This window comes from Saccostrea echinata, unplaced genomic scaffold (assembly GCF_033153115.1).
Source record: "Saccostrea echinata isolate AGI-Se365-2 ecotype Australia unplaced genomic scaffold, CSIRO_AGI_Sech_v1 ptg000008l, whole genome shotgun sequence".
NCBI lineage: Eukaryota > Metazoa > Mollusca > Bivalvia > Ostreida > Ostreidae > Saccostrea > Saccostrea echinata.
The window spans coordinates 1,027,181-1,038,492 of NW_026889757.1; the positions used below are offsets into that span (position 1 = coordinate 1,027,181).

The following is an 11,312-nucleotide window of genomic DNA, read 5'->3' on the forward strand; positions in this document are numbered from 1 at the left end:
TCAACAATAAAATTACTTTGTTAAAAATCACTCTGATTCTACACACAAGTACTCTGAAGTTGATATTAAAGGATGCTGGAGTTCCTCATTGATAACATTTATGTAGTCTTTGGTGATCAGGTCTTCCAACAAACTGTTGGAATTTCGATGGCAATAAATGTGGTCCTTTATTAACCGATCAGTTTTTATTTTCCTTTGAAGCAGAATTTATTCAAAAACTTCTACACAAGAAGAAAAAAATATTTGCCGTGGCCTTCAACTAGACATTTATATATATATACATATATACCGACGACGTTTTAGCAATGAAATATATGGAGATAACGAACAGTATTCAAGCTCAAAAGTCCATTATACAATACAAAATAAGAGCAGAGCAAACACGGACCTCCAAACATCAGAGGTGGGATCAGGTGCCATGGAGGAGTGAGCATCCCCTGCCGACCGGTCACACCCGCCGTGTGCTCCTTGTCATGATCGGGAAATAACGGAAAAGTCCGTCGACAATCCAGTGTGTAAATAATGGCCTAACAATTAGTATGAAAAAGGTCATTGTTTCGACCATAGAACTTACGAAATGATGACTTTAAACGAGACAGCTCACAAATAAGTTTCATCAACTTATTTGTCAATAATTTACCTCGTTTTAGAAATTGTACATACGTAGAGCATGCTCTTGCGTATCGAATCAACTGAGAGATATATACCCCGTATGCAGGTGATGAAGGTATATTGCTACATAAGTAAGGGAAGTTGACGATTGAAAAGTTAAAGTCATCACGTTTATCATAAAGCTTGGTTGTTAGATCACCATTAACGTCTTTTTCAAGTAAAATATCCAAATGTGAAACAGATGTGTCAGACTCTGTGGTATCTTTTATCTCAAGTTCACCAGGATATATCGTATCGACATAAGAATGGGAATAGCCATTGTTAATTGACAATACGTCGTCGATATATCTAAATGTCGAGTTGAACGCCACAGCAAGTGTTTTCTTCTTTTCACGTACGAGATTTTGGACAAATTCTGCTTCATATGAATACAAAAAAAGGTCTGCTAATAACGGGGCGCAATTGGTACCCATAGCAATTCCAATAGATTGTTGGAAGACCTGGTCTCCAAAAACCACATAGATATTGTCAATCAGAAACTCAAGCATCTTTTTAATGTCAACTTCAGAGTACTTGTGTGTACAATCAGAATGTTTTTTAACAAAATAATTTTGCAAATGACCAATGACAAGGTAAGTATATTTACGAGTTCCATTTTTATTGAAAAAGCAGCTGTCAATGATATCAAAAAGCCTTGACTTTAATTTATCGTGGGGAATGGTTGTGTATAAAGTTGAAAAGTCGTAAGTTTTTAAGCTGTTGATTTTGGTAAAATCTTGTGATTTCAATTTTTCCAAAAGTTCCTTGGAATTTTTAAGTATCCACATCTGATTTACACCACTTCTCGAATATATTGTTGCACAGTTAACAATAGTTACTTCCATTCATATGTCTGCCACGTTTCATATATTGGGATTTTTTTTTTTACTGAGTATAGATTAGAAGAACCACCTAATTACTAAACTGTGTGATAAACGAGATGATTTTATCTTTACCATTGTCAACTTTCCTTATTTATGTAATAATATTAAACTTTCACCTGCATATGGTGTTTATGTCTCTCCCAACTTATTCGATACTGTAGATCACAAATTTTTTGCAATACCTTATTTTCGCGAGATAGGTATTTGGTATTGATAAGCGTGACAAAATCAAGAACCATGGTTATTGCTTTATATCATCTAGGCTAATAAAATCTTATGCGAGAATGAAATTTTCGTGGGCAGATTGTCTCGCGAGGATACTGACAGAAAAGTTGATGTTACAGGGATTTCAACAACCTAAAAATGTCAGCATTTCGTAAATTCTATGGTCGTTATAATGTATAACCTATCACTGAGCGTATTTTGACTGACATATTTCATACCAATTGTTAGACCGTTGTTTTTATATTAAATTTGACTACCGAATGTTCCGTCTACCTGATCGATACAAAGTGCTCACGGCCAGTTTGACTCGTCGACAGGGGATACCTACTCCTCCTAGGCACCTGATCCTACCTCTGGAATTTTAGGAGGTTAATGTTTTATGTCCTTTCACAGATTCGTATTGTTTGTAGCTTTCTTTGAGATCGATCACTGTTCCTTATCTTCACATTTTTCATTAAAATATTTTTGAGGATGAATGAGATATAATATGGATATCAAATTTTAAATTCACATTGCTATACCGGTTGGGTTTTGATAGTGCATACTTCACCACGCTCAGGGAGGACAGATGTTTTCCAACATCCTCTATATACATGTACTCATATCATTCCTGCCATTTTGTAAGACTCCTCTCATTTGGCTCTTAAAACCCCATGTTTTGAAATAAAGTCAACCGTTGTGTGTTTTGTGATACGCTGCTAACCTGAACAGAGGTAAGGGAATTGTGGTATACATATTTATAACCTGATCCCACCTCTGGTGTTTCCAGGGGTCCGTGTTTTTGTCCTGTTTACAATTTGTTTTATTTACCGGATTTATGAGATTGATCACTGTTCGGTATCTTCACATTCTACATTTACCTCTTTCTACAGAGGATATTAGTCCCAAGTACTGTTTTTTTTTTGTATTCAACACTGCATTTTGAGGCCTTTAGATAACATATAAGTAAACAAATATGTATGTGTGTATCTGTGTCAATTATATCAACATTAGAAATGTGATTGTTGACTTTGTTTGCAACACAAAAAGCATCTTAAATCAATTTTAGTAGTGTTATGATTTTCATACGTCATATTCTACTAATCTGATAGCACACAACATTGATTTACATTATTCACTCTCTTTTCAAACATAACTTTTAACGTTATAAACTTCCATTTTTGGTTAGATTGGCATCTCTGTCATTTGTATCGTTTCCATTGTCACCCCTCTCACTACTAATCAAAGGCGTGGCACTACTCGGAATCTCGTCCTCACTACTTCCTAATTTCGGATCCTCTATGATGATTTCACCCACACCATTAATCTTTTCTTTCTCCGAACTCACTGTGATCGTCACATTGGCGAAATTGTGTACTTTTTCTTGCTTGAGATCTTTTTCGGTGAATACTTGTTCTTTATATACCTAATATAAGATTTTTATGTTTAAATACACGGCTTTTTCCAATAAGGTTGCTTTAAAATAATAAGATTATGACATAAAGAAAAATTATTACAGCTCCTTAACTTGCCTTAGATCTGTCATAGCTATATCCAAAGCGTAATGGTTTTCTAATCTTCTCTGGGAGGAAGGAGAAAAGTTCGTCCGTTAGTGAAACCAAATAACGTGGATCCGATTCCTCCGGTTTTGTGTATCCTGTGATTAAGGTTTATTAAACTAATTATTAATAGATAGGATAGAAAAAAGGTACTAACTAAAGGCTTTTTGCCAAAATGTTCCACAGTTGTTGCTTTGAGCAATTGACGCTTGCGTTAAAACAGACCTGCCTTAAATGCTTGAAATACAGAATTTATTATTTTTTAAATGATTTATAAAAAAAAATCCGATACCCGTCAGAAAGCTAACAATAGTTCCTGTTATGATGCTGTTAATCAATCCAATGACACCAAGCAGGGTGTAAGAAAGGGAGTACAACTGGTCCAGGCCTTGTCTGTACACGGTCAAAAAGAAAAGTATAAGTCAGATAACATTTTAATACAGCTAAAGAATGAAGATATAATGAATGAATAAAGTAAATTAATGAATTTAAATAGATGAAAACTTAATGACAAATTTTATAAATGTGTATCTAAAATTATTTTTTAATAATTTTTGAAGAAACACTCACGGCTCCAGTGGTTGAATAAAAACTGATGATTTTGTAGATAACTCGGTAGATGATAGGAATGTTTCTAATGTCGTATTTGTCATCAAGTCGCTAGCATTGACGACAGAGGGAGCAAAACATTGGTCAACTGGTGCCGCTGGTAGGGGTGGGGTTCTTTTAATTCCTTTTGACACAGACATTCCTGCAGCAATCCATCCAACAAGAGCAACCCCACTTATACAACCAAAGATAGCTCCCTACAAAGATGTCATTTATTATACTGTATAAGTATGAAAATACGTTGTATTTCAAGAGGAAATGAACATTAAAGAAGTTATCTACCTTAGAATTGATCCATGGACAAAAGCACCCTACAAGATACACCCCTGTTAATGGCCCTCCTATCGTGGAGAGAATAGTTCCAGTGATCTGAAACGTTAATTCATAATCTACTGTATTTTTAGAAGAAGAAAGTAGATAAAACATTAAAATAATTTTTTAAAAATTTTCATTTTTATTATCTTTTAAAATTGTTTTACTTTTTATATTTTTATTATTATTTTTTTTTAGGTAAGATATACCTGTATGAGAGTTCCACCAATGGTCGATACAAGAAATGCTACGATGATTGCCAAACTACCAAATATTACAACTAAAATTTAAAGAATAATAATATTTTAAACAATTTGATTATTTGTTTTTATCGTAACACCATTGTCTGTTCAGAATACAAAGAATTATAAGATCTAATAATTGAATCACCCATATGACAAGCTTACAACTTAACAATACTCACAAGTTTAATATTTGATCACATTCTTAAATTATCAAAAATAATATATTTTACATTTAACTTGTACTGAAGTGTGAAAAATTCCGTAGTGATAGGAAAATTATTCCCTTCCATTCTCGTACCTTTGCTATACTAGTATCACGACGAAATGTTTCCAATTGCTCTTGTAATTGTTACTGGAGTGTTTTTTCTAGGATATTTTTTTTCACATGCTTTTTTAAAGACTATACCTGATATTTTAGCTATCACGGTAGCTTTGAATTCTGACATTGGTTTTGTGTGAGGTCTAACAAAATCCTGCCATACTAATGCAGACAAACTACTTAGTCCGGATGACAGGGTGCTGTGAAAAGCAAAGAACCATTGAGAAAATTACTCTAATATAATAACAAACACAGTCTAAACTGAATAAGCAATCAGCTTTCATTTATTTATTTTTTTGAAAGATTACCTTAAGGATGCGCTAAAGAGAGAAGCAATGAAGAGACCAGGCATACCATGCATGTTTCCAAACATACCCATTACTAGAGCTGGGATCAGCTATAGAAAATAAAAAAGACATACAGAATGCTTAGATAATCTAACTAAGAAAGACTGTTTGTAAAAGCAAAAGGCCAATGGCCACAATGCTCACATCCTGAGTTACAAATAAATGTACGTGTAGCCTTCAACATAAAAACCATGACTTCAGTTCTTTTAGTTTACAGTTCACTGCCAGGCTTGAGATAAACTTAACAATTACTTAGTTAGTCCAGTAATTTAAGTAGAAGAAAAAAAATTGGACTTCTATTCTGGTTCATATGTAGCCTCATGGACCATTATTTAAGCAAATTATAATATCTGTACAATATAAAGATACTTTCATTTTAGAACAATTAATTGAAGTCCTGCTGTATGCGAGCAAAGGATTTTTAAACTGTTTCTTGTATATCCAATGTAGAACGTTAATTCCCATTGTAGCTCCATTCTACCCTGGTCACCAAAGTTTGGAGAAACAAAGAATCTACATTAATTGGATTTCTACTTCGCCTTATCATTGCCTTGCTGTTCTTAAGGAATTAAAAATATTTTGCCCTGTTATATCAACCATATTTTGTGACCTCATCATACTACCCCAACAAATTTGAATCAAACCTACATGGGAATGTTTGTGTATTAAAGATAAACTGTGCTTTTATCGTTTTAGAATATTTCTATAATTTCCCCTGTATATTCCTTTGTAATATTGTTAATACTGGTTTTATTATTCTTGGAAAAAAATCTCAAAGTTTTTGTCTTTCTTTTATCTTTCTTCAACTGTGTCCTTAGTGTAAGCATCGGGCCAAAAAATTGTACAAATCTGAATTCCATTTTTCTTTAGTTTACAAGAAGAGAAGTATGAGAAAAATGTACATAGCTCTAACCTGGTTTGAATTTTTGATTGTCTTTGATTCTAGAGGATCGCAACGAAGGACATGGAAGTAGGAGTATGCTATAATTCCCTCTGTGACTGCCAGGAATATGGTAACGAGGAAACCAGGTGCAGTGTAATACATTACCCTGGAAAGATTAAAAAAAAAGTGGTTTAAAAAATTCAACATTTTATAATTAAATTTCCAAATTACTCTTAAATAGCAGTATCGCCCATGAATCATGGCCATTCACATTTTGAGGTGAAGTAGAATGTATTTTATTTGGTTCTAAATGATTATTCTTTGAGTAACAGCACTGGATACATGTATGCATTTGTACACAAATTTTGATGAAATTAAATTCTCTCTGCAAGAATCATGTTTGAGAAACATCATATTATAATTACGAATAAAAATTCAAAAGTTTGTATTTTACTTTTTAGCATCAGACAGCGTAGGAGTTGAAGATATCCTTTGAACAGAGGATTGATTGAAAATCAGGAACATTCCTCTGACAAGGGAGCCAAAAAAGAGATTCCAAAACGTGTGCCGAGTCCTAGGGTCCAAGTCAAAACTAGATCAAAGACAATTAAATGTGAAATTTGTAATTATTGTATTTCTACAAACTTCCCACCTGAAGTTTCCATACTCCTGCGATTTAAATACTAATAAAACTGTTGCATACTACTTGCACTTTGCGTAAATTGTGTGCAAAACTGTAATTATAAGAGTGAATCTCACTTGAACCAGTTTAATCTTCCGTTGTTGTTGGCAATTTCCCAGGTTTTGCCCACTCCTCCTATATCAATTGTTCCCTGGTGATAGAAAAACAACATATAAACGTTAAAACTATTGCATTATTCTATTTATCCTTGAAGCTTCCGAATGCAAGGTCGTATTGTGAGGCATTAACTTTTTTTTTTAGAAGTTTTATAAAGAAATTAAATACAGAGAATATTTACCTTATACGACTTAAATTTTGGCTAAAGTACAGTGGGTTACCATGATGTTGTGGATATATGCAAACGAGGCATACTTATAAACTAAGACTCACTTTTATCAGTACAGCAAAGATTCCAGAAAACATAACAAGAAACTGAAATACATCAGTCCATATAACAGCCTTGATTCCTCCCTGTCAGAAAAGAATGGAAGAACAACTTCACTTTATCATTGTAACTCATCATTAACTCATCATTGAGTAAGACAAAGCAATATTTCGTAACAAATACCTGTAATTTAATGCAAAATTCTTTATTGGTGATGGATTTTTTCCTAGAATAATTGACCAATTTAATTTAATCGAAATGATATAAACATAAAGAATTAAAACCTATTTTCTCCAGTGCATTGTCTATCATCATAACCAGAATAACTATATAAGGCCTTGTTTTGTTTTGATTTGTTTCTTAGGAAAACTTAACAACACAATGGCGATCGAAAGCAATACTTTTTTGGAAGTTTTAATTATTTTTTAATGCATAATATTGTTATCCACCGAGTCGACTTTAGAGTCAACATAAACACTTTTATTAATTGAAATTATTGAAAGGAACTCAAAGATTACATTGTAATATGCAATGCAAAAATTTCGGAATAGAAAAGTTTCACTGTCTCTTATTTAAGGCCATCAGACAAAATAGGAAAATAAAAGCCGATTGTTAAATCTTTAAATTAGCAGTATTTATCCTAGTATCATTCCAAAACTAATTCTGAATTTCACGTCAAAAATAATTGTGTGCTTACAATAGAGGTGTATATCACAGCAGCTATGGCAACGATGAATATAGAATAGGCCAAAGGAAATCCCGTCACTGAAATATAAAATGATATGTAATATTTAATTCCCACGTATCTTTTACACATATATATTTAGAATTTATTTATGTAACGATACCTGCTTCCAAGGCTAAGGCTGGGCCATAGAGGACAATACCCATATATAATACCTGAAAATTAAATCAAATGTAACATTTAATTTTTATTCTTAAGAATTTTTTTGGTCGGCCTTTATCAAATTATATATTGATATAGATTAATTAGTTTTAAAATTTACATCTTGGTTTCTGGTTATTTAAAAAAAAAAAGGGGGGGGGGCAGAAAAATAGTTTAACAGTAAGTGTTGACTTACGTAGTTAAGCATTCCTAGAGATGTGGCCATTAGTCTCACAGCGTGTGATTTAAATCGAAGCTCTAGATACTTTAAAAGAAAAAGAGTAAAAACTTAAACAGATGAAAAGCTCTGGTAATTAAATAAAGAAGACAGTGTACATTTATATACTGAATCATTGTTGAAAAGTTATTCTAAAATTACGAAGACAGATTTCTAATTATTGAAATAAAATTATGTGGAATATAAGATTTTGTGATGAACCTGAAAGACTAGCCAAGATGTGAAAGTTTCTTTCAACTAAGATAACATTGTGTGCGTAATTTTGAGGGTTTACAAACAAAATATAGGTGAAAAGTTACCTAAACTAGTTTATCTATATATATAAAAATTGTTTTGATATGCTATTATGTTGAAAGTATACTGCGATTAGGGACATGACAACGCATTACTAATTGAGGTATCAAAATTCAGAATACTTCAGAACCATGAATGACATGAATACAGAGAAATTTAAAGTGAGGCCAGAAGCTGATTCTTCTATAAAGTCTCTATGTGATACCTAAAGGAATGAAAACGAGAAAGAAAGAAGTGTATCGGCATGTCAAACGTTGACTTTTCGATCTTTTCCACTTGTGTTCTATAATTTTCTATCCATTCTGTGTACTTTTTTAATTGTTTTTCTGTAATTTTTAACTTGGTTTGTATTTATATTCTAATATTTTCTATTTGTATTCTATAATTTCTACTATATTTTAATCCTATGTTCTACTTGTATTTTTTAATTTTCCAGCTCTATGTTCATTATTTACATCGTATAATTTTCAGTTCTTTTTTAAACCATTAGTATTTTTTATAATGATTCAACTTGATTTGTATGTGAATTCAACTTGTATTCGATAACAATCTTTACTAAAGTATTGTATAGTTAAAATCATGACAAAAAGAAGATTCTAAAAACAGAATACAATGTATTTGCTATCGAATACTCATGGAATTTACATACAATACAACTTGAAACATTATCAAACACGAATTATTTACGACATTATTATTTTATATTACAATACAATTGAAAATTATACAATATTAGGAAGGAAATATATGTAGAATTTAAATGGACACGTATTGAATATACATGGAAAATTCAGCTAGTAAATATATAATACAAAAAGACAAGAACAAAATACAAATCGTGAATTATAGAATATGGTCAGAAAATATACAGTATAAATATAAATTATAGGATTTAAATGGTTAACAGAACAATACAAAAGCCAATGGAGAATATAATAATGGCAATTTTAGAATAAATGTGAAAAATTCCACAATTCAGATAAAAAATATTCAAAACAAACAAATGGACAATAATATATAGAATACGAATGCATATTCATAGAATACAAATGAAAAAAGAAATATACAAGTAATTATACAAATGGACAATCAGAACTCGTAAAAATATGATTAATTATCAAATTGTGAAATACAATATAAATGGACAATTATATACAAATGGAAAAGATCGCATATTGCAGCGATTGCCATGCAATAGCAAAACAAACCCTTCAAGAATTTCTTGCTTCCATGAATCACTTCTACTTCGTTTTTTTTTTCACACGTTGATGAGCTGGCCCCAGGATCACGAAACAGACTTAAACTTAAGTCAAACTTTCAATCGCCTGTAAAATGTTTATTAGTTATTGAACTAATTTCTAAATTTGCAGATAACACCACCTTTCGAAAGCAATTTTGAAAAATATTTAAATTTTTTTCTGCTTGACTTATAGAAAAATTTAGTACAACATAAAGATTTTGACTTAAGCTTTAGATGTTTCATGATCCCGGGGCCTGTTCTGTTTTCATTTGATCATTTATTGAGCAATTATTAGTAGATTTTAAAATTTTCAGAATGCGTTTAAAACACTTTGAAATATACTGATGATTGCAAAGTACTGGAAATGAAACAGTCTTTACTTTTTTACTTGAACTGAAATTTGTCGTTGTTATGAGGACGGATTCAAATCATACGTATTTTTACTATGAGCTCACTCGGCGCAGGATTTATAGACATATATTTTGATATAGTTTATACGGAAATTGACTGTGGAATCGTTATATGCATTAAAATTCTTATCGAAACTTTAAACATAAATACATGTAGATGGATAAAAAGATATTAGACAGCTCGTAGTAATATTACAGAAGTATTTTACCTCATTTGCACTGGTAATCTTTAGCGGGTGAATCAGTGGTACCATGACTTTGATCGCTAACAGATTTGCACAAAAAAATCCGATGTTTGCCCATACCCACTGAATGCCATATCTGTAGATTTCCGCCGGAGTTCCAAGCATCATTATGCTCGACTCGAAGGATACTAGTAGAGATATTGCCACGGGAAGAACAGCCATTCTACGGTTACCAACGAGATATTCTGAAGTGGTTTTCTGGCGGCCCCCAGAAAGAGCCTGATAGATTCCGATTCCAAGGGAGACAACAATGGTAAGCACGAAAACGACATAGTCAACGACTCCAAAGTCATGTTTCTGCACTGTATGGAAATAACATAACTGTCATGTAAATTTTGAATTTAACGATGGTACTAATAACAAATTTTACAAGTTGTCAGGGTGTAAATTTTGAATTTAACGATGGCATTAATAACAAAATTTACAAGTTGTTAACTCATGTTGTAATTTTTGAATTTAATGATTTCATTAGAAACAAAATTTACGTAGTCAGGAAGTAAATTTTGTATTTACAGCTACTCCGTAAAATCAAAATTTTCAACACAACAAAATTTCTGTAGGATTAAAAGCATATAATTTCTTAACAGCTATTAAATTCAATAACTTGACACAAATTTAGGATACTAGAGTATATCAAATCCAAATTTTGGGGTTTTCCATGAGATGCCACACTAAATGATGGCAAACTTGGCTAATGAATCAAGTTACATTATAAAAAGATTTCGAATCTTTCGGTTTTTTTTTTATATTTTGAATAAAAAAGAATAACTCGGGCTTTTAAATACAAAGATAATGATGACATAAATGGTCAAGAAACTTACTTGTTGTTGCCTGCCGTCTGAAATGGTCCAAAGCCGGACTGAGGTTGGGAAGTGGGGATACAATTTCACACTTTACATACTCTGTATACTTATATAAG

At 31.9% G+C, this 11,312-nt stretch overlaps 1 protein-coding gene across 1 annotated transcript; it reads right to left on the minus strand.

The window, feature by feature from the left end:
* Window positions 1-2,718: 2,718 nt before the first annotated feature.
* LOC133181213 (sodium-dependent multivitamin transporter-like) lies at window positions 2,719-11,312 on the minus strand. Its single transcript, XM_061315747.1, has 17 exons — window positions 11,215-11,312; window positions 10,358-10,695; window positions 8,163-8,231; window positions 7,929-7,980; window positions 7,778-7,845; window positions 7,086-7,166; window positions 6,773-6,846; window positions 6,468-6,605; window positions 6,044-6,179; window positions 5,092-5,180; window positions 4,871-4,983; window positions 4,429-4,499; window positions 4,190-4,276; window positions 3,869-4,104; window positions 3,591-3,691; window positions 3,272-3,396; window positions 2,719-3,165 (listed from the first exon to the last, which is right to left on the minus strand). Coding segments are annotated over exons 1-17 (2,040 nt in total). The 5' UTR covers window positions 11,216-11,312; the 3' UTR covers window positions 2,719-2,904.